The 17,561-nt window shown below is 48.8% G+C and overlaps 1 protein-coding gene across 4 annotated transcripts; it reads left to right on the forward strand.

The window, feature by feature from the left end:
* The first annotated feature begins 1,790 nt into the window (after positions 1–1,790).
* Hyou1 (hypoxia up-regulated 1) lies at positions 1,791–14,029 on the forward strand. Of its 4 annotated transcripts, none has more exons than XM_087560397.1 (26): positions 1,791–2,008; positions 2,853–2,950; positions 3,284–3,377; positions 3,511–3,589; positions 3,711–3,865; positions 3,965–4,041; positions 4,347–4,528; positions 4,962–5,077; positions 6,567–6,759; positions 6,920–7,054; positions 7,168–7,250; positions 7,353–7,485; positions 7,646–7,833; positions 8,092–8,230; positions 9,030–9,090; positions 9,246–9,325; positions 9,664–9,849; positions 9,960–10,132; positions 10,228–10,315; positions 10,430–10,552; positions 10,744–10,877; positions 10,990–11,074; positions 11,177–11,417; positions 11,509–11,556; positions 12,543–12,593; positions 12,695–14,027. In XM_087560397.1, exons 1-26 carry the CDS (start codon positions 1,806–1,808, stop codon positions 12,754–12,756), a joined length of 3,207 nt encoding a protein of 1,068 aa, XP_087416523.1. In that variant the 5' UTR covers positions 1,791–1,805; the 3' UTR covers positions 12,757–14,027.
* The last annotated feature ends 3,532 nt before the right edge of the window (positions 14,030–17,561 follow it).

Below are 17,561 nucleotides of genomic sequence, written 5' to 3' on the forward strand. Positions count from 1 at the left end.
GTTAAATACATGGTTTTCAAAATAGATGAAACGTTTACTTCATTGCCTCTTGGGACAAAAGTGGAGTCATTGTTGAGAAACAAAATCTTTTCCCCTTGAGGACTTGAGGGATGGAGCCAGAAGGACTGTGAGTTCAAGGCCAGCCTACATGAAAATGTCTCAAAAATGAAAAACCAAATAGAAGCAAAACAAAAATTAGAACTGTTCAATTATAGAATATTCATGAACATGAACTATTCATAATTGAACTATTCTTAAACATTATGTACATTGTAGCACATACTTATTATCCCAGCACCCGGGAGGCAGAATTTTAGACAAGAAATTTGCCTCAAATTCATAGCTACACTAATCTATATGGCTAGTAGTTGTCCGGTATGCACAACCACTCTGTAGTGAGGTTTTATTTAAAAAAACAGGGGTTGGGGATTTAGCTCAGTGGTAGAATGCTTGCCTAGCAAGCGCAAGGCCCTGGGTTCAGTCCCCAGCTCCCCGCGCGCGCGCGCACACACACACACACACACACACACCCCATATACGTGTGCATTGCACACATAAAAGGGATAGGACCGACAACTTACATGCCCATCACTATGGCAGATAAACCCCACACTATGCAGTGTTGTACACAATGTTGTACAGTCGTAAGGAGGCAAATCCCACCAAATAGAAAATTCTTGGTTGAAAAATAGCAAATAACTGTGGTTGTTTGTTATTGTTCAGAAAATGTTACTTTTCTAGAGAGAGATATGTGTGCAAATCAAAATGAGCAAGAACCTTAACATGCTATAGATGAGAGTGGAGGGTTGTGTCGGGGATTTACTTTTTTTTAATAAATCTTTCCAAGACTGCATTTGTTTCCTCTGGTGTGGTTACACTGCCTTATAACTTTAAGCAAAGGTCTGTTTCTTTTCTCTTTTTTTTTCTTTCTTTCTTTTTTTTTTCGGGGCTGGGGACCGAACCCAGGGCCTTGTGCTTGCTAGGCAAGCGCTCTTTTTTTTTTTCCTTTTCCTTCCTCCCTCCCTCCCTCCTCTCCTTCGTGTGTTTGCGTGTGTGTGTTTGGTTTTTTGAGACAGGGTTTCTCTGGGTAGTTGTGGAACTTGCACTGTAGACGGGCTGGGCTTGAAGCACGTAGAGATCTGCCTGCCTCTGCCTCCCAAGTGCTAAGACTAAAGGCCACCACCCTCCAGCCTGTTTATAATTTTTATATCACGTGAATATTAACTTCTTTCCTTTTTATTTTTGAACAGTGCTGTTGATGGAATCCAGAGCCTCAAGTGCAACAGACAAGAGCGGTATCACTGAGCTACGTTCCCAGCCCTAAAAAGAAAGTGACAGTACCAAATCGAGGTTCAGAGTTAAAGCCAAGTTCTGTCACAAACACGGCTCATCTCCCGCCCATCAGCAAACATCATTTTAATGGGATATATTTCTTCAATGAAACCGGAAGGTTCGAGTAACACAGCGGTCCTCAGATAGCATGCCCAAGCCCAGGGCAAACGTAGGCGCTGCAGCGAATGCAGCTCAGTACTATTCCTTCGTGCGGACGCCCCAGGTAACCGGAAGAAGGCCGCGGACTTCATATCCCACGGGCGCACCTGCTCCCACGCGGGGCCCGGCTAAGGTTCCGCATCGAAGCGTCTAGCACCAAGGTTGGAAGAAGTCCCGCGAGGAGCAACCCGGCCGCGAACCGTGACGTGGGCCAATCCGCAGCCAGCACCGGCAGTTTCGTCCCAACCGGTACTCAGGCCCAGCTCCGGCCTTGGGGGCGGAGCCGGAGAGGGGCGGGTCTTCTACGTGGCCCAATGGGGACGTGCGCCGGGTCTCGGGGGCGGGACCAGGTGCGCAGAGCTGGGCCGGGCAGCGGAGGCGCCAATGAGCGTGCGCCGCGTCCGGGGCCGGCTGGTACGCGAGACGCTGCTAAGAGGTTGGTGGCCACTGTAACAGTTTGCAAACGAAGGGGAGTTGTGAAGGGCCTGGGGTTGGGGTCGTGCTGCCGGCCCTGTGGGTACGTCCTCGCCGTGTTGAACCTGGAGCGAGGGGCGCAGGAGCTGAAGGCCAGAGGGAGCAGGGGTGAGGATGGAGCAGCGGTCGGGCCGCGGCTCCTAGGGGAGGCAGCGTGCTAGCTTCGGGGGCGGGCCAGTAGCGGGAGCGAGGGCCGTACGGACACCGGTCCCTTCGGCCTTGAAGTTCAGGCGCTGAGCTGCCCCCTCGCGCTCGGGGTGGGCCGGAATCCATTTCTGGGAGTGGGATCTTCCACCTTCATCAGGTGAGGCTTAGGTGAACACTCATCCGGCTAGTAACCTTAGCCTGCACAACGTCTGCGTAGGCAGCGGGGCCCAGGATTGGGATGGGCAAGGAGGGTGGGCTGGACAATGCTCCAGGGCTGCAGAAAAGGGGACAAACCCATTTATGCCAGCCATCCCCAACATCATCACCTTCCAGTTCCTGTCCAGGCTCAGCCTGGCTTTCCCTGCCACCAGGGGAGCTCCAGGTATAAAGTAGTTGAGCCAATTTCGAGGGTCATAGCCATGCTCCAGGTGTTTGACAGGTACAGTGCTGTGGTGTGCCAATTACTTGCCTGTACATGGACGGAAAAAAGGTCGAACCTCCTCCTCCTTTGTCTAAATAAGTGGTTGAAGGCCCTTTTGCTTCGGCCCGAATGTAGGACACCTGGGAGGATGTTTAAAATGATTGAAACTCTCCAGGAAGGAAGAGAAGGGTTTCGAGCTGCTGTGCTTTTAGCCAAGAGTGCAACAGATAAGAATCTTAGAGCTTGTCTGCTCTGGGATGTGGTTCTGTTTCCTTCTTCATTCAGCATCCAGTTACAAGTGTTTTTCCTTCTCCACCAGGGTCACAATGGCAGCTACAGTAAGGAGGCAGAGGCCAAGGAGGCTACTCTGTTGGGCCTTGGTGGCTGTCCTCTTGGCAGACCTGTTGGCACTGAGTGGTATGTACCTGGCAGAGGTGTCAAAGCAGAGTAAATGTAAGAATAAAACAGCACGGGGTTGGGGATTTAGCTCAGTGGTAGAGCGCTTGCCTAGGAAGCGCAAGGCCCTGGGTTCAGTCCCCAGCTCCGAAAAAAAGAACCAAAAAAAAAAAAAAAAAAAAAAGAATAAAACAGCACACAGTGCCTACCTGAGTTTAGGGTTGCTGGATCTAGCCTTTTTTCTTTGTCTTTGCCATGGAAAGCAGACTGATTTCATTGCTTTAACTTCAGAAGGTGGAAAGTTGTGGGAAGCAGAGAATTGACAGATAAATCTACTTTCTGTTTTCCCTTCAGACACACTGGCTGTGATGTCTGTGGACCTGGGCAGTGAATCCATGAAGGTGGCCATTGTCAAGCCTGGAGTGCCCATGGAGATTGTATTGAACAAGTAAGAGTAGATCTGTGTCAGGGTGTGTATGTATATAATTTATAGTGCCCACTTCCGACTGGCGGCTGAGCTCTGGAGGCTTCTAGCTTCTCGCTCTGCTGCAGACATCCAGACTAATGCTGCTTTTTCTTAGGGAATCTCGGAGGAAAACTCCGGTGACTGTGACCTTGAAGGAAAACGAAAGGTTTCTAGGTGACAGTGCAGCTGGCATGGTGAGTAGCAGCCCTCACCAGATTGGCTCCCCCAGAGGCTAGCCTCTGATGTAGCTGGATGATGTAGAGGCAAGCTAAAGTAGGTTTAAGCCTAAGAACCTGCTGTGTGTTCTTCTTCCAGGCCATCAAGAACCCAAAGGCTACACTCCGTTATTTCCAGCACCTCCTTGGAAAGCAGGCAGATAACCCTCATGTGGCTCTTTACCGGTCCCGTTTCCCAGAACATGAGCTCAATGTTGACCCACAGAGGCAGACTGTGCGCTTCCAGATCAGTCCGTGAGTGTCCAGGGTGGAAGGTGGCCCCTTGTTGGCATGTGCTCTTGACTATGGGTCTTGGTGTCTGCCTTCCTGTGCCTCAACTCCTGCTCTCCGCAGGCAGCTGCAGTTCTCTCCCGAGGAGGTGCTGGGCATGGTTCTCAACTACTCCCGTTCCCTGGCTGAAGATTTTGCAGGTGAGCATCAAGGTGGGGCTGGTGGCAGCCGGACTTCCCCAAATGTGTAGTGAATGTCAAACAGAGGCTTTTTTATTTCTTACTGAAAATTGGACCATGCCCGAAGGCATGTTTGGTTGTCACAAGCTTGGGGAATGCTCCTGGCATCTAATATATAGAGGATAGGGAAACTAATAAAAATCCTTTAATGTATAATATAGGCCCAATACAAGAATTGGTTACCTGCCTCAGAGTCAGTGGTACTGTTTGGAAACCCTGGTCTGAGGGTTGGAGTTGGTGAGATCCTGATCTTTTGTCCTCTGTAGAACAACCTATTAAGGATGCAGTGATCACCGTGCCAGCCTTTTTCAACCAGGCCGAGCGCCGAGCTGTGCTGCAGGCTGCTCGTATGGCTGGCCTCAAGGTGCTGCAGCTCATCAATGACAACACTGCCACAGCCCTCAGCTATGGTGTCTTCCGCCGGAAAGATATCAATTCCACTGCACAGGTGAGACAGGGAGGCCTCCTGGCCACTAGATACACAAGATGCTGAGTCTGCGGATAGAGGATCCTTGACCCATTTTGCATCTTGTTTGCATGGCCATCCCTTGACAAAGTGTGCTGCCTTTCAGTACCCGTTGGAGTTGGTCAGCTTATGAAGGGTGACAGCTTGTTTTCAGGCAGAAAAGTAGTTAGGCATCCTGCATTTGATAAACCATCTCTCTGTTTTGGGTTTTTTTTGGAAGGTGAGTGGAAGGGGTCAGACAGGATTTCTTGGTGTGGCCTTGCTGTCCTGTAACTCACTGTGTAAAGCAGGCTGGCCTTGAACTCAGCTCCGCCTGCCTCTGCTTCCTGAGCACTGGAGCTAAAGGTTTGCATCACCCTGCCCACCTTGGCTTCTACATTAGGTTCCCGTGACAGTATCCTTGGTGTCTCCACAGAATATCATGTTCTATGACATGGGCTCGGGCAGCACTGTGTGTACCATCGTGACCTACCAAACGGTGAAGACTAAGGAGGCTGGGACGCAGCCACAGCTACAGATCCGGGGCGTGGGGTAGGTTACTGAAACCTGAGGGAGAGGCGTCTCCTGGAACTCTTCTTGGATACAGTGTGGGTTTCTGAAGGGGCTGCTCCCAGAGAAGAAATGAAAGCAGGAGGGGCCATCTGACTCCTGACACGTTATGTCAGTGTCATTGTCTGCCTTTCTTCTCCTCCTTTGTTTCTGTTTGGTTTTGGTGTTGGTGTTTTGAGACAGGGATTCTCTGTATGACCTTGGCTCTCCTGAATCTCACTCTGTAGACCAGGCTGGCCTTGAACTCACAGAGATCCAGTTGCCTCTTTGCCTTCCAAGTGCTAGGATTAAAAGCACATGCTGCACCACCACAGCCCTACCAGTCGTTTTTACTGAGGTCGAATCTAGAGTCTTACACACACTGTACAAACCTGGAACTTACTGTGTTGTTCAAGTTGGTCAGAATCTTCTGGCAGTCCTACCTCTTGATACCTATAGATTTAAAAAAAAAAAAAACAACAAAAATAAAACCCTTCCTAAACAAGGCATTGGGGTATAATCCTAGTACTGGGAGGTGGAGGCAGGAGGGTCAGGATTCAAAAATCATCTGTAGCTATGTAAGGAGTACTAGTGCAGTGTAGAATGTATGAGACCCTGTGTGAAAGAAGCCGTTTCAGCTCCTCACTGTTGAGCTCGGAGGTTCTCTTAAGATCCTGGTATCTGGGCAGTAGCTCTGTATTGGAGTCTTGCCTGGTATTCCTGGCACCAGACTCACCAATAAAGAGAGAAACTGCCAATGTGAACAACTCCATTCTTCAGTGCTCTTCTTATGCTGGTTTGAGCCCCACCTGCTGCAGCTGTGCCTGAGCTCTTTCACTGTTTTGGTTTTATTCTCTACATAGTCCTGGCTGTCCTGGAACTCTATAGACCAGGCTGGCCTAGAACTCAGAGATCCGCCTGCCTCTGCCTCCCAGATGCTGGGTGAAAAACCATGAGCTATGTGGAGATGAAGCCATCGTGCGTGGCTCTGTCACCTTCAGAGCTCTGAATGCACTCTCCTACTCCCTACCCGGGGTCTTTAGCAAAAACTATTCCTTCTGTCTAGAATGCTGCACTCTCTTCTCTGACTACCTTTTGAGTAGCACAGACTTCCTATGTGCCTTCTGCTAGCCTTCTCTGCTTTTCTTCATTTGTTTTGAGACAGGGTCTCACTGTGTAACCCTGGCTGGTCTGGGAATCTGTATGTAGCGCAGACTAGCCGCAGACTCACAGATGCTGGTGATTTCACACTTAGGTTATTCTTCTATTAGATTATAAATTTCTTGACAGCAGGGAGCTGTCTCCTCTCCTGCTCCTCTTGTCTCTTACATTCAAATACTTGATACTCAGCAGCGTGCTGAGTGACTGGGTAGATCAGCTACCCCTGAATGCTGTGTGCTGTAGGGAGCTGCAGGCAGAGCACTGTTACCTCTTGCGACAGAGGGAGGGTCATCTATGTGCTTACCCTGTACTTGTTCCTTTTCTTGAACAGATTTGACCGCACCCTGGGTGGCCTGGAGATGGAGCTTCGGCTGCGAGAGCACCTGGCTAAGCTCTTCAATGAGCAGCGCAAGGGCCAGAAAGCCAAGGATGTTCGGGAAAACCCCCGAGCCATGGCCAAACTGCTTCGGGAAGCCAATCGACTTAAAACCGTCCTGAGTGCCAATGCTGATCACATGGCACAGGTGCCCACATGGGACCTTCTAGAGAGCAGGCTTGTGGTTCCTGTCCATGGGGATGGAGGGCCTTTTATTCCTTCCAAAGTCCCGTTCTGTTCCCTTGATTTCCATCTTCTCTTGCCCAGAGAGCAGACCTGGCCAGAGCCTCTTACTCTTCTCCCCACAGATTGAAGGCTTGATGGACGATGTGGACTTCAAGGCAAAAGTAACTCGAGTGGAGTTTGAGGAGCTGTGTGCAGATTTGTTTGATCGAGTGCCTGGGCCTGTACAGCAGGCCCTACAGAGTGCTGAGATGAGCCTGGTGAGGGATGAGGGAGACAGATGTGCTATAGGAGAGCAGAGCACACCCACAGGGTGTCAGAGGGGAAGGGAGGACATTAACTCCCACATCTCACCTTCCCTTCCCTTCTGCAGGATCAAATTGAGCAGGTGATCCTGGTGGGTGGGGCCACTCGTGTTCCCAAAGTTCAAGAGGTGCTGCTGAAGGCTGTGGGCAAGTGAGTATGGTGTCGGAGCTGGGCATGGAGCTGTAGGCTGGGCACCCACATAATGAGGGAGAACCCACCCAGGTAGATAATGCAAAAGCTTGTGTCTCCTAGGGAGGAACTAGGAAAGAACATCAATGCCGATGAAGCAGCTGCCATGGGGGCCGTGTACCAGGCAGCGGCACTGAGCAAAGCCTTCAAAGTGAAGCCATTTGTTGTGCGTGATGCTGTTATTTACCCCATCCTGGTAAGCTTGGCCTGGTGGCACACCCCCTACGCTTCCCCAAGTGAGAGCTCTATTCACCTCCACCTGGCCCTTTTTCTTAGGCTGAGAGATCCTGTTCCTCATACCTACTTACAGTACTTATCCTGGTTCTCCAGTACACCTTCTCCTTGCGCTTATGTAGGTGGAGTTCACAAGGGAGGTGGAGGAGGAGCCTGGGCTTCGAAGCCTGAAGCACAATAAACGTGTGCTCTTCTCCCGAATGGGGCCCTACCCTCAGCGCAAAGTCATCACCTTTAACCGATACAGCCATGATTTCAACTTTCACATCAACTACGGTGACCTGGGCTTCCTGGGGCCTGAGGATCTTCGGTGAGGGGCGGGGGCAGGATGGCACCTCCAGGGTGTGGGGGGTGTGCCTGCCAGATGATCTAAGGATGGGGAGGGGAACGTGGGACTTGAAGGGCTGAAGGTGGGCTAGGGTTAAGTTATGAGCAGCCTGTCTTTGAGGGTCCATCTTCCTGAGTCTTGGGTAGGGACCCTGATGTCTCATGCCTGCAGGCCATGTGGTCTGGAGTTAGCAATGGGCCGGGTGGATCTCCTCAAACTCTTTTCTTTTCTCCCAACCAGGGTATTTGGCTCCCAGAATCTGACCACAGTGAAACTAAAAGGTGTGGGAGAGAGCTTCAAGAAATATCCTGACTATGAGTCCAAAGGCATCAAGGCCCACTTTAACCTAGACGAGAGTGGAGTGCTCAGTTTAGACAGGGTGAGAGCAAAAGGGAACCCTTATCTGAGTAGGAGTGAACCCTGGACACACCAGCCTCTCTCAGAGTAGGTTCCACAGAATAACCATAAAGCATTTTGGAAGCAGATCAGGTGAATCTTGGCTTTAAACACAGTGTAGCAATGGGGATCTTTGTGACCAGCATATGCCAATGTGCTGTAACTTGCTTAGAGAGAAATACAGATTTTTTTTTTTTAAACATGCGTGGATATATGTCTGTGCACCATTTATGTGCCTGCTGCCCATGAAGGCTAAAAGAGGATATTGGATCCCCTAGAATTGGAGTTAACAAATGGATGTGGATGCTGGGAATTGGACCCAGTGCTGAGCCATTTCTCCAACCCTTTAAGGTTTTTTGAGTCTGTGTGTACACAGTGGGGGTGGGATGCCAGCACGCCACAGTGGGCGTGGAGCCGGAGGAAGCAGGGAACTAGTTGGCTTTCTTCTACCTTTACCTGCTCAGCCATCTTTTCAGCCCAGAGAAAACCCTTTCTTCTTTAATTCAGTTTAAAGTAAAATGCATATGGGTGGTTTGCCTGTACATGTGTCTGCATCATACGGTGTCAGATACCCTGGTGCTGCAGGGGTTACAGATGGCTGCAAGCCACCATGTGGTTGCTGGGAATTGAACCCAGGACCTCTGGAAGAGCAGTCTGTGCTCTTAACCACTGAGCCATCTCTCCAGCTCTGTCATTTTGTATTCTAACGTGTGCATAAGCAGCATGCCTGGGATAGCATGGGTTATCGTGCAAGTATTTAAAAAACTTTTTTTTCAAAATAGGTGGAGTCCGTATTCGAGACCCTGGTGGAGGACAGCCCAGAGGAAGAGTCTACTCTTACCAGTAAGATGAACATGGGCTCTTGTGTGCATGCAAGTGTGTGCCAGCAAGAAACATGAAACCTCATGCCCGCTTGGGGAGGTGATGGCACTGTTCTGGGTAAGAAGGGGAGGTGCTGCTTGATTCCCTCTGGAACCTCTCTGCTTCTTTCCTCCTAGAACTTGGCAACACCATTTCCAGCCTGTTTGGCGGTGGTACCTCATCAGATGCCAAAGAGAATGGTACTGATGCTGTACAGGTAAGGGCAGACTTCAGTGAACCCCAGTGGTTTCCATCTCTCACCTGTGTCAGGCTGCCCTGCTCCTGCTTCATTAGGTAGTGCAGGGGTTACAGATGGCTGCGACCCTCACTACCAGAGCCAACGGCTTATTCTTGTTTCCGCCTGCCTTCCCCTTGTTCTCCTACTCGAATCCCCACAGCCCGGGTTTGCCCACAAGTGTCATCTGCTTGACCCAAGCTTTATGCTGAGCAGTGTTCCGTTTCCAAACAGAGGAGCTCATATAGTCAAGGTGAAGTGTGGTCATAGGCTCAACTAATAAGTGTATAACTTTTGGGGTTCCCATAATTGTCTCACAGGAGGAGGAGGAGAGCCCTGCTGAGGGGAGCAAGGATGAGCCTGCAGAACAGGGGGAACTCAAGGAGGAAGCTGAAGCCCCAATGGAGGATACCTCCCAGCCTCCACCCTCTGAGCCTAAGGGGGATGCAGCCCGTGAGGGAGAAACACCTGATGAAAAAGAAAGTGGGGACAAGTCTGAGGCCCAGGTGAGCCATCCACAGAGGCAGATGGTGGAGTCCATGGGCTGTGGGGAAGCAGCTTCCTTCATGCCTCATAGGGGCTAATGCATTTCCTCATCACTGCTCTTTGTACTCAGAAGCCCAATGAGAAGGGGCAGGCAGGGCCTGAGGGTGTCCCTCCAGCTCCCGAGGAAGAAAAAAAGCAGAAACCTGCCCGGAAGCAGAAAATGGTGGAGGAGATAGGTGTGGAACTGGCTGTCTTGGACCTGCCAGACTTGCCAGAGGATGAGCTGGCCCGTTCCGTGCAGAAGTAAGTGCTGGCTGGTGTGGATGAGGAGCAGGTGTGGAAGTGATCCAGAAGGGCCCAGTTCCAACCCCACCTATCCCTGCCTTTTCATCCCACAGACTTGAGGACTTGACCCTGCGAGACCTTGAAAAGCAGGAGAGGGAGAAAGCTGCCAACAGCTTAGAAGCTTTTATCTTTGAGACCCAGGTTAGCAGGCAAGGGGCAGCAAGCACTCCCCGCTTCGTGGAGCCTCCGCTTAGGGACTGTGCTCTGATGCTTGCCCCAAAGCTCACCACATGCATGGGTTTGTATCCTTTACAGGACAAACTGTACCAACCTGAGTACCAGGAAGTGTCCACTGAGGAACAACGGGAGGAGATCTCTGGAAAACTCAGTGCCACTTCTACCTGGCTGGAGGATGAGGGATTTGGAGCCACCACTGTGGTGAGGAGCCTTCTGGGAAGTGGCAGGCAGATGGGAGTGCTGCCCGTCTGTGCCCCCAACCCTTCACCCCCACCGCTTCTAGGGCCAGAGTGAGAAGAGCTGGGGTGTCAGGACATGAAGCAAGATGCAGGGCTGGGTCCAGGATGCTCCTGCTACCACTTCAACCCTCCTCTCCTCCTCATGTCCATCAGATGTTGAAGGACAAGCTGGCTGAGCTGAGAAAGCTGTGCCAAGGGCTGTTTTTTCGGGTGGAAGAGCGCAGGAAATGGCCAGAGCGGCTTTCAGCTCTGGATAATCTCCTCAATCACTCCAGCATTTTCCTCAAGTGAGTGTTCTCTGCACCCTTTCTTTGTGTAGTCCTGCTGAGACCATGATTCCCCTTTCTGCCAACTCCTGTTCTTCTGCCCTAGGCTGATCTTTTCCTCTTTGACTTCTAGGGGTGCCCGACTCATCCCAGAGATGGACCAGATCTTCACTGACGTGGAGATGACAACGTTGGAGAAAGTCATCAATGACACCTGGGTAATTTCTTTTACTGTGTAGCTGGCTCCTATTAGCTGTTACCCTGGGATGATGAGAGTGACCATGCCGGATCTGAGTCTTCTTCCCTGGCTTTGTCCCCAGACCTGGAAGAATGCAACCCTGGCCGAGCAGGCCAAGCTTCCTGCCACAGAGAAACCCGTGCTGCTTTCAAAAGACATCGAGGCCAAAATGATGGCCCTGGACCGGGAGGTGCAGTATCTACTCAATAAGGCCAAGTTTACTAAACCCCGGCCACGGCCCAAGGACAAGAATGGCACCCGGACAGAGCCTCCCCTCAATGCCAGTGCTGGTGACCAAGAGGAAAAGGTCATTCCACCTACAGGTGAGGAGAGATGATGGTTCCAGCTCCTATGAGAAAACAGAAAGCCACCTGCTCTCCCTAGGACTGCATCTAACCTTCGGTTTCCCTCTAGGCCAGACTGAAGAGGCGAAGCCCATCTTAGAGCCTGACAAAGAGACTGGTGAGTTGGGGACCCGGGGAATAGGACATTTCATTAGTCTGGGCCAGGCAAACTCTGGTGAGCATGGTGCACTTCAGGTCAATGAATGTGGGTGGCCTTTAGTTTTCAGAAGCATTGCTTTTTTTTGGAAGAAAACAGCAAAGACAGGCTGGGGAGATGGCTCAGTGGTAAGTGCTTAGTTGTACAGTGTGAGGATCAGAGTTCAGACCCCCAGCACCCATGTAAATGCACACAGCCACACTGCCCACTTCCATCCCAGCATGTTGAAGAGACAGGTGTCTAGAGCAGGTTAGCTTACCTGGATGAATTACCAACTCCAGGTTCAAGTGAGAAACCTCCTCTGATGATATAAGGACGTAAGCAACAAGGGAGAAACCCTGTATCAGCCTCTGGCCTCTACATGCATGGGCAAAACACACTTCACAGGGGAGGGTTTGGTTTTGGTTTTTCAAGATAGGGTTTCTCTGTATAATAACCCTGGTTGATCTGGAACTCGCTTTGTAGATCAGGCTGAACTCAAGAAATTCACCTGACTTTGCTTCTCAAGGACTGACGTTAAAGGCATACACTACCACGTCTGGCTTATAATAATATTCTTTTTTTTCTCCCAGACAGTGTTTCTTTGTATAGTCCTAGACGAGAAAAATGTAAAGATTTGTGGGAGAAAGGGTTGGAAAGATGACTCAATGCTCAAGAGTTCTGGTTCCTCTTCAGTGAACTCAGTTTCTATTTTCAGCTTGTACCTAATGGCTCACAACTGTCTGTAACTCTAGTTTCAGAGGACCTGATTCTCTATTCTGGCCTCCAGGACACATATATAGTGCATAGGCATTTATGCAAGCACAACACCCATAAATATTAAATAAAAACTTACAAAGGAAAAAAGGCAAAGACCCAAGATGTGGCTCCCACATCTTAGATATTTACTAATTGGATTCGTAGCGTCTCACTTGTTTATTGACTGGCCTTTTCCTTCTAAAATGCAGGTACAGAGCCAGCAGACTCTGAGCCTCTGGAATTAGGAGGTCCTGGTGCAGGTAAGAGTGAAGCCTGGGGCATTGGGCAGCTTGTTGAGAGCGCTGGAGGGAAAGAGCAGGCTGTTGAGCCTTACACTGCCGTTCTCCCCCGTCTCCAACAGAATCTGAACAGGCAGAGCAGACAGCAGGGCAGAAGCGGCCTTTGAAGAATGATGAGCTGTGACCCCGCGCCTCCGCTCCACTTGCCTCCAGCCCCTTCTCCTACCACCTCTATTTATTATACATCAGGGTTGGAGTGGGGTTGGTGTCCTTAGGGGCTCAAGTTCCTTCTCTCAGCTGGGACAGGAGATGGCTGCTCAACAGGCCTGGAGTAGCTCCACAGGTGAAACCGGCTCTCGTTCTGTCCCCAGCCCCACCCTCTGGTCTCCCACTCTCTGGCCCTGTGTTTGAGAGGAATCACTATTCTGTCTTAATTCTTTGCCTGTGGGTAAGTGAGAGAATGGCCGCCAGTGGTTGTTGGAGACCTGGTCGTGGGAAGGATGTCATGTTGTGGGTCACTGAAGAGTGGCCAATCTTCTCAGCATTCTTTCATCTTTTCCTCTTCTACAAAATCAGTGTCCTGATGGGCCAGTGTCTACAGAGCCTCAGTCTCACTTGATTTCTGAGAGCCTCTTCTCTTCTGTGTCTTCTCTTCCCTTGCCCTTCCTCAGCTCTTCTGTCCTTGCCTTCTCTGTGCAGATTAGGCTGTGGGATTCTTGCCCAAAGCCTTTCATCTAGACTGTAGAGTAAATATGTCCTCATGCGACCCCTGGTGGCTAGAGCAAGCAGGGAGCAGGCAAGAAGGGAAAAGCCCTGTAACCCCCTGTGGGTTGTTGGGTCCAGGACAGTACAAGCCCCAAGAGTGGTTGGCAGGGTGGGAGTATACTGCAGGCACTAGCCATCCTGGTCATCCCCAGTTCCTGTGATATCTACCCTTCATGCTCTTTCCTTCTTCCCCCTGGGCTGACCAAAAATGTGCTATCTACTGTGAGCCCCTTTCCCAAGACCCTGTGGGACAGAGATCATGGTGTGAATGTAAAAATGCCACCTCACTCTCAGGCAAGCTTTGTGGGTAAAGAAAGAGGGGTCAGGGTTCAACTTGACAGTGTCCTTTGCCAGGAAGGAGAGCCCCTTGCCCACTATAACCATGCCTAGAGTGCCTGTCCTCCAGTATTGCACCTGTAGCAGGAGGTAGGGCCACCCCAGTGCAGGGGCAAAGCAAACCTGATGTCAGTTGTTTTGTCTTTTCTACCCCACCCCCACCCCTCTCCACCTTTTTTTTTTTTTTTTTTTTTTGCCACATTGGCAGAGAGACTTAAAGGTCCTACACAGTTCCCCCCTGTGTGTTTGAGTTCTTTCATTAGCAGTTCAGGCTGGTTGGACAGGTTTGAATCAAATTGTACTTTGTTCCATTGTTAATTGAGAAACTGTTTCAATAAAATATTCTTTTCTATAGATTGTATGTGTTTTGCTTCTCCCCTTCCTTGTTTGTTTGTTGAGTGTTTTTTTCAAACAGGCTAACTGAGGTTGGCCTGGGCCTCCTGTCCCTCCTGCCTCCACCTGTCCAATGCTAAAATTAGCATTGTGAGCTACCAAGTGCAGTTTTGTTTTGTTTTGTTTTTTTAAGGATTCATTTTATTTTATTTATATGAGTACACTGTTGCTCTCCTCAGACACCAGAAGAGGGCATCAGATCTCATTACAGATGAGCCATCCCTCCGGCTCCCATGTGCAAATTTTAGATTTGGAGTTTTGGTTACATTAAAAAAAAAGTCATTTTTCTCTGTAACATAATCGTATTTAGTGTGATAAGATGGAAAGTTAGCAATTCGTATGAGAAAATGGCTTTTAAATGAATCTTGTGAGAAGCTCATAGCCAGATTTTGGTGTGCACACTGTTCTTATGGTCCGTGTGTCTCTTTTGCCTTATCTCAAATCTGTACTAAAACCTTTCCAGGCCTTTGATCCAGCACTCTGCAGGTGGAGGCAAGGGATCTCCCGGTGTTTATGCCCAGCTTGGCCTACATAGCAAGTTTTAAGCCATCTAGAGGCATACCATGAGACCCTGTCTCAAAATACAAAAAAGCTGGGAGGTGGTGGCACAGGCCTTTAATCCCAGTACTCAGATGGCAGAGGCAGATGGATCTCTGAGTTCAAGACCAGCCTGGTCTACAAAAGGAGTCTAGGGCAGCCAGGGCTCATTACACAGAGAAATGCTGTCTGGAAAAACCAGAAATAAAAATACAGAGTTGGGGGGCTGGGGATTTAGCTCAGTGGTAGAGCACTTACCTAGGAAGCGCAAGGCCCTGGGTTCGGTCCCCAGCTCCGAAAAAAAAAAAAAAAAATACAGAGTTGGAGAGACTGGACAAAGGCACCTGTGATTGACAGTTCATGTCTGTGAAGGGGAATTACTTATTAGTGACTGACAGCCAATGAAACCAAGGTGGCTTGCCATTTTGTAATTGGTAGGTTCCAATGTTACATGGAACATTGAAGACAAAAGCATGCGTAGGGTTTTTAATATTTAATGTATATGAGCATCCTGTTGCTGACACCAGAAGAGGGCATCGGATCCCATTACAGATGGTTGTGAGCCACCATGTGGTTGCTGGGATTTGAACTCAGGACCTCTGGAAGAGCAGACAGTGCTCTTAATCAGAGTCATTTCTCCAGCCCCCATTTCTCTTAGGTTTCTAATGGCACTCTGTGGCTTATGTGTGTGTTTACTGTGGTTATGGTCTTATGGTTGCATGGAAGAATATTTTTGTTTATTATTTTATACATATTGATTATATTTACTCAGGGAAGTTAGGTAAACTTTATCTAACATTTGTCAAGAAGTCAATTCTTTTTTTTTTTTTTTTTTTTTTTTTTTTTTTTTTTTTTTTTGGTTCTTTTTTTCGGAGCTGGGGACCGAACCCAGGGCCTTGCGCTTCCTAGGTAAGCGCTCTACCACTGAGCTAAATCCCCAGCCCCAAGAAGTCAATTCTTGAAACCTTGGGGTAGGTCTGAAATTTCCCCAAATAAATAATAAATTGGTTAATCTCAGCAGCAATTACAGAGCTGATACACACACAAGGAGGGTGGAGTTTATTTTTTGAGATTTGTCTTAACATGAGAGAAGTTTAAAATATAAGAGAACTTTATTTTTTGAGAGTCATCTTTTTTTTTTAAAGATTTATTTTATTTATATGAGTACACTATAGCTATCTTCAGACACACCAGAACAAGGTATTGGATCCCATTACAGATGGTTGTGAGCCACCATGGGTTGCTGGGATTTGAACTCAGGATCTCTGGAAGAGCAGTCAGTGCTCTTAACTGCTGAGCCATCTCTCCAGCCCTTGAGATTCATCTTAACATGGAATAAAAGCCAGACTTAAGAAAATTTTATGTACACATATACATACATGCATATGTATCTCTGTGTAAATCATGTGTTCACACAAGTGCCTGTGGAATCTGAGTATTGGATCCCCTAGGGTTAGAGTTACAGGTGATTATAAGCAGCTTTGGTACAGTGATCCAACCAAACTCAGGTTCTCTGAAGAAAGTACTCCTAGAAAGTACCCTTTTAAGACTTCTAGACTGGCGGCGCTCTGGAAGGCTCAGCAGCAGAAACAAGTAACCTCCTGCCAGCTCTCTGAAACCACTGTAACCCTGTGCTCCTGACTGCACTGTGCAGCATGTGACTTTCCCTCCTCACTTGCAGGATGTTCCGAATTCACATGACACTGTTCAGTAGCTGCCCAGGAATAAAACATTAGGGAAGACTTAAAAAAAAAGAGAGAGAAAAAAAAAAAAAAAGACTTCTCTTCCGGGGCTGGAGAGATGGCTCAGCCATTAAGACTGACTGCTCTTCCAGAGGTCCTGAGTTCAAATCCCAGCAACCACATGGTGGCTCACAACCATCTGTAATGAGGTCTGATGCCCTCTTCTAGCCTGTAGGCGTACATGCAGGCAGAAAGCTGTATGTTGTATACATAATAAATAAATATTGTTAAAAAAAGAAAAAAGTCTTCTCTTCCAGAGATCCTGAGTTCAATTCCCAGCAACCACATGGTGGCTCACAACCATCTGTAATGGGATCTGATGCTCTCTTCTGGTGTGTCTGAAGACAGCTGCAGTGTACTCATAAACATAAAGTAAATAAAATTTTTTTTCTTTTTTTTCGGAGCTGGGGACCGAACCCAGGGCCTTGCGCTTGCTAGGCAAGCGCTCTACCACTGAGCTAAATCCCCAACCCCGTAAATAAAATTTTTAAAAAGTACCCTTAACCACTTAGCCATCCCCCAGCCCCAATTACCAATTTCTTTCAGTTACATGTGTATGTGTGGGTCTGTATCCATCAGGCATCTGCACACGTGAGTTACAGGTGGTTGTGAGCCATCCCACACAAGTGCTGGAAACCCAACTCCAGTGGTCCGCAAGAGCAATATGTGCTCTAGTTGCTGAAGCCTCTCTGTCTTTTAAATCCTGGGATTACAAGTGTGAGCTACTATGCCTAAGGGGAGAGTCTTTGTTCCAAATTAATCTCCCCACCCCCACTCCCAGGCTTGTGCATCAAATTCAGAGCCTTAGACATTCAAAACAAGCGCTCCAACATCCAGTAACCTCCCCAACCCTACAGCCCAGGCTAGCCTGGAACTCAGATCCCCCTGCCTTTGCCTCCCAAGTGGTGGGGTTAAAGGCCTGGCTCCACTGAAGCTTTCTTCTGAAGAAACTCAGTCCTCGGTTCTGTCATTTACCTACCAGTACGAGCCCGATATATATACACCAGGCTTCAGTTTAGTAGAATTTATTGAATTACAGGACCTATGGAATCCTATTTTATCTCCTTTCCCCCTTGGCTTTCAGTATTCTAAAAGACCTTTGCTCTCCAATCTGGAGTACTTTAAAAAAAAATCTTCAGCCATTTTCCTGAGGGATATGATAAGAGAAAATTCTGAGACATCTTAAATTCAATATAAAGGCAGAAGGCAAAAGGAG

The sequence above is a fragment of the Rattus norvegicus genome, chromosome 8 (assembly GCF_021556685.1).
Source record: "Rattus norvegicus strain SHRSP/BbbUtx chromosome 8, alternate assembly SHRSP_T2T, whole genome shotgun sequence".
NCBI lineage: Eukaryota > Metazoa > Chordata > Mammalia > Rodentia > Muridae > Rattus > Rattus norvegicus.

Bases quoted from the DNA above. Each gene is read 5' to 3' on its own strand.
- Hyou1 (XM_087560397.1), top strand. From the start codon at position 1,806: ATGGGGACGTGCGCCGGGTCTCGGGGGCGGGACCAGGTGCGCAGAGCT. The intron at 4,042-4,346 runs GTGAGCATCAAG...TGTCCTCTGTAG, and splicing joins CCTGGCTGAAGATTTTGCAG to AACAACCTATTAAGGATGCA. The intron at 11,557-12,542 runs GTGAGTTGGGGA...TCTAAAATGCAG, and splicing joins AGAGCCTGACAAAGAGACTG to GTACAGAGCCAGCAGACTCT.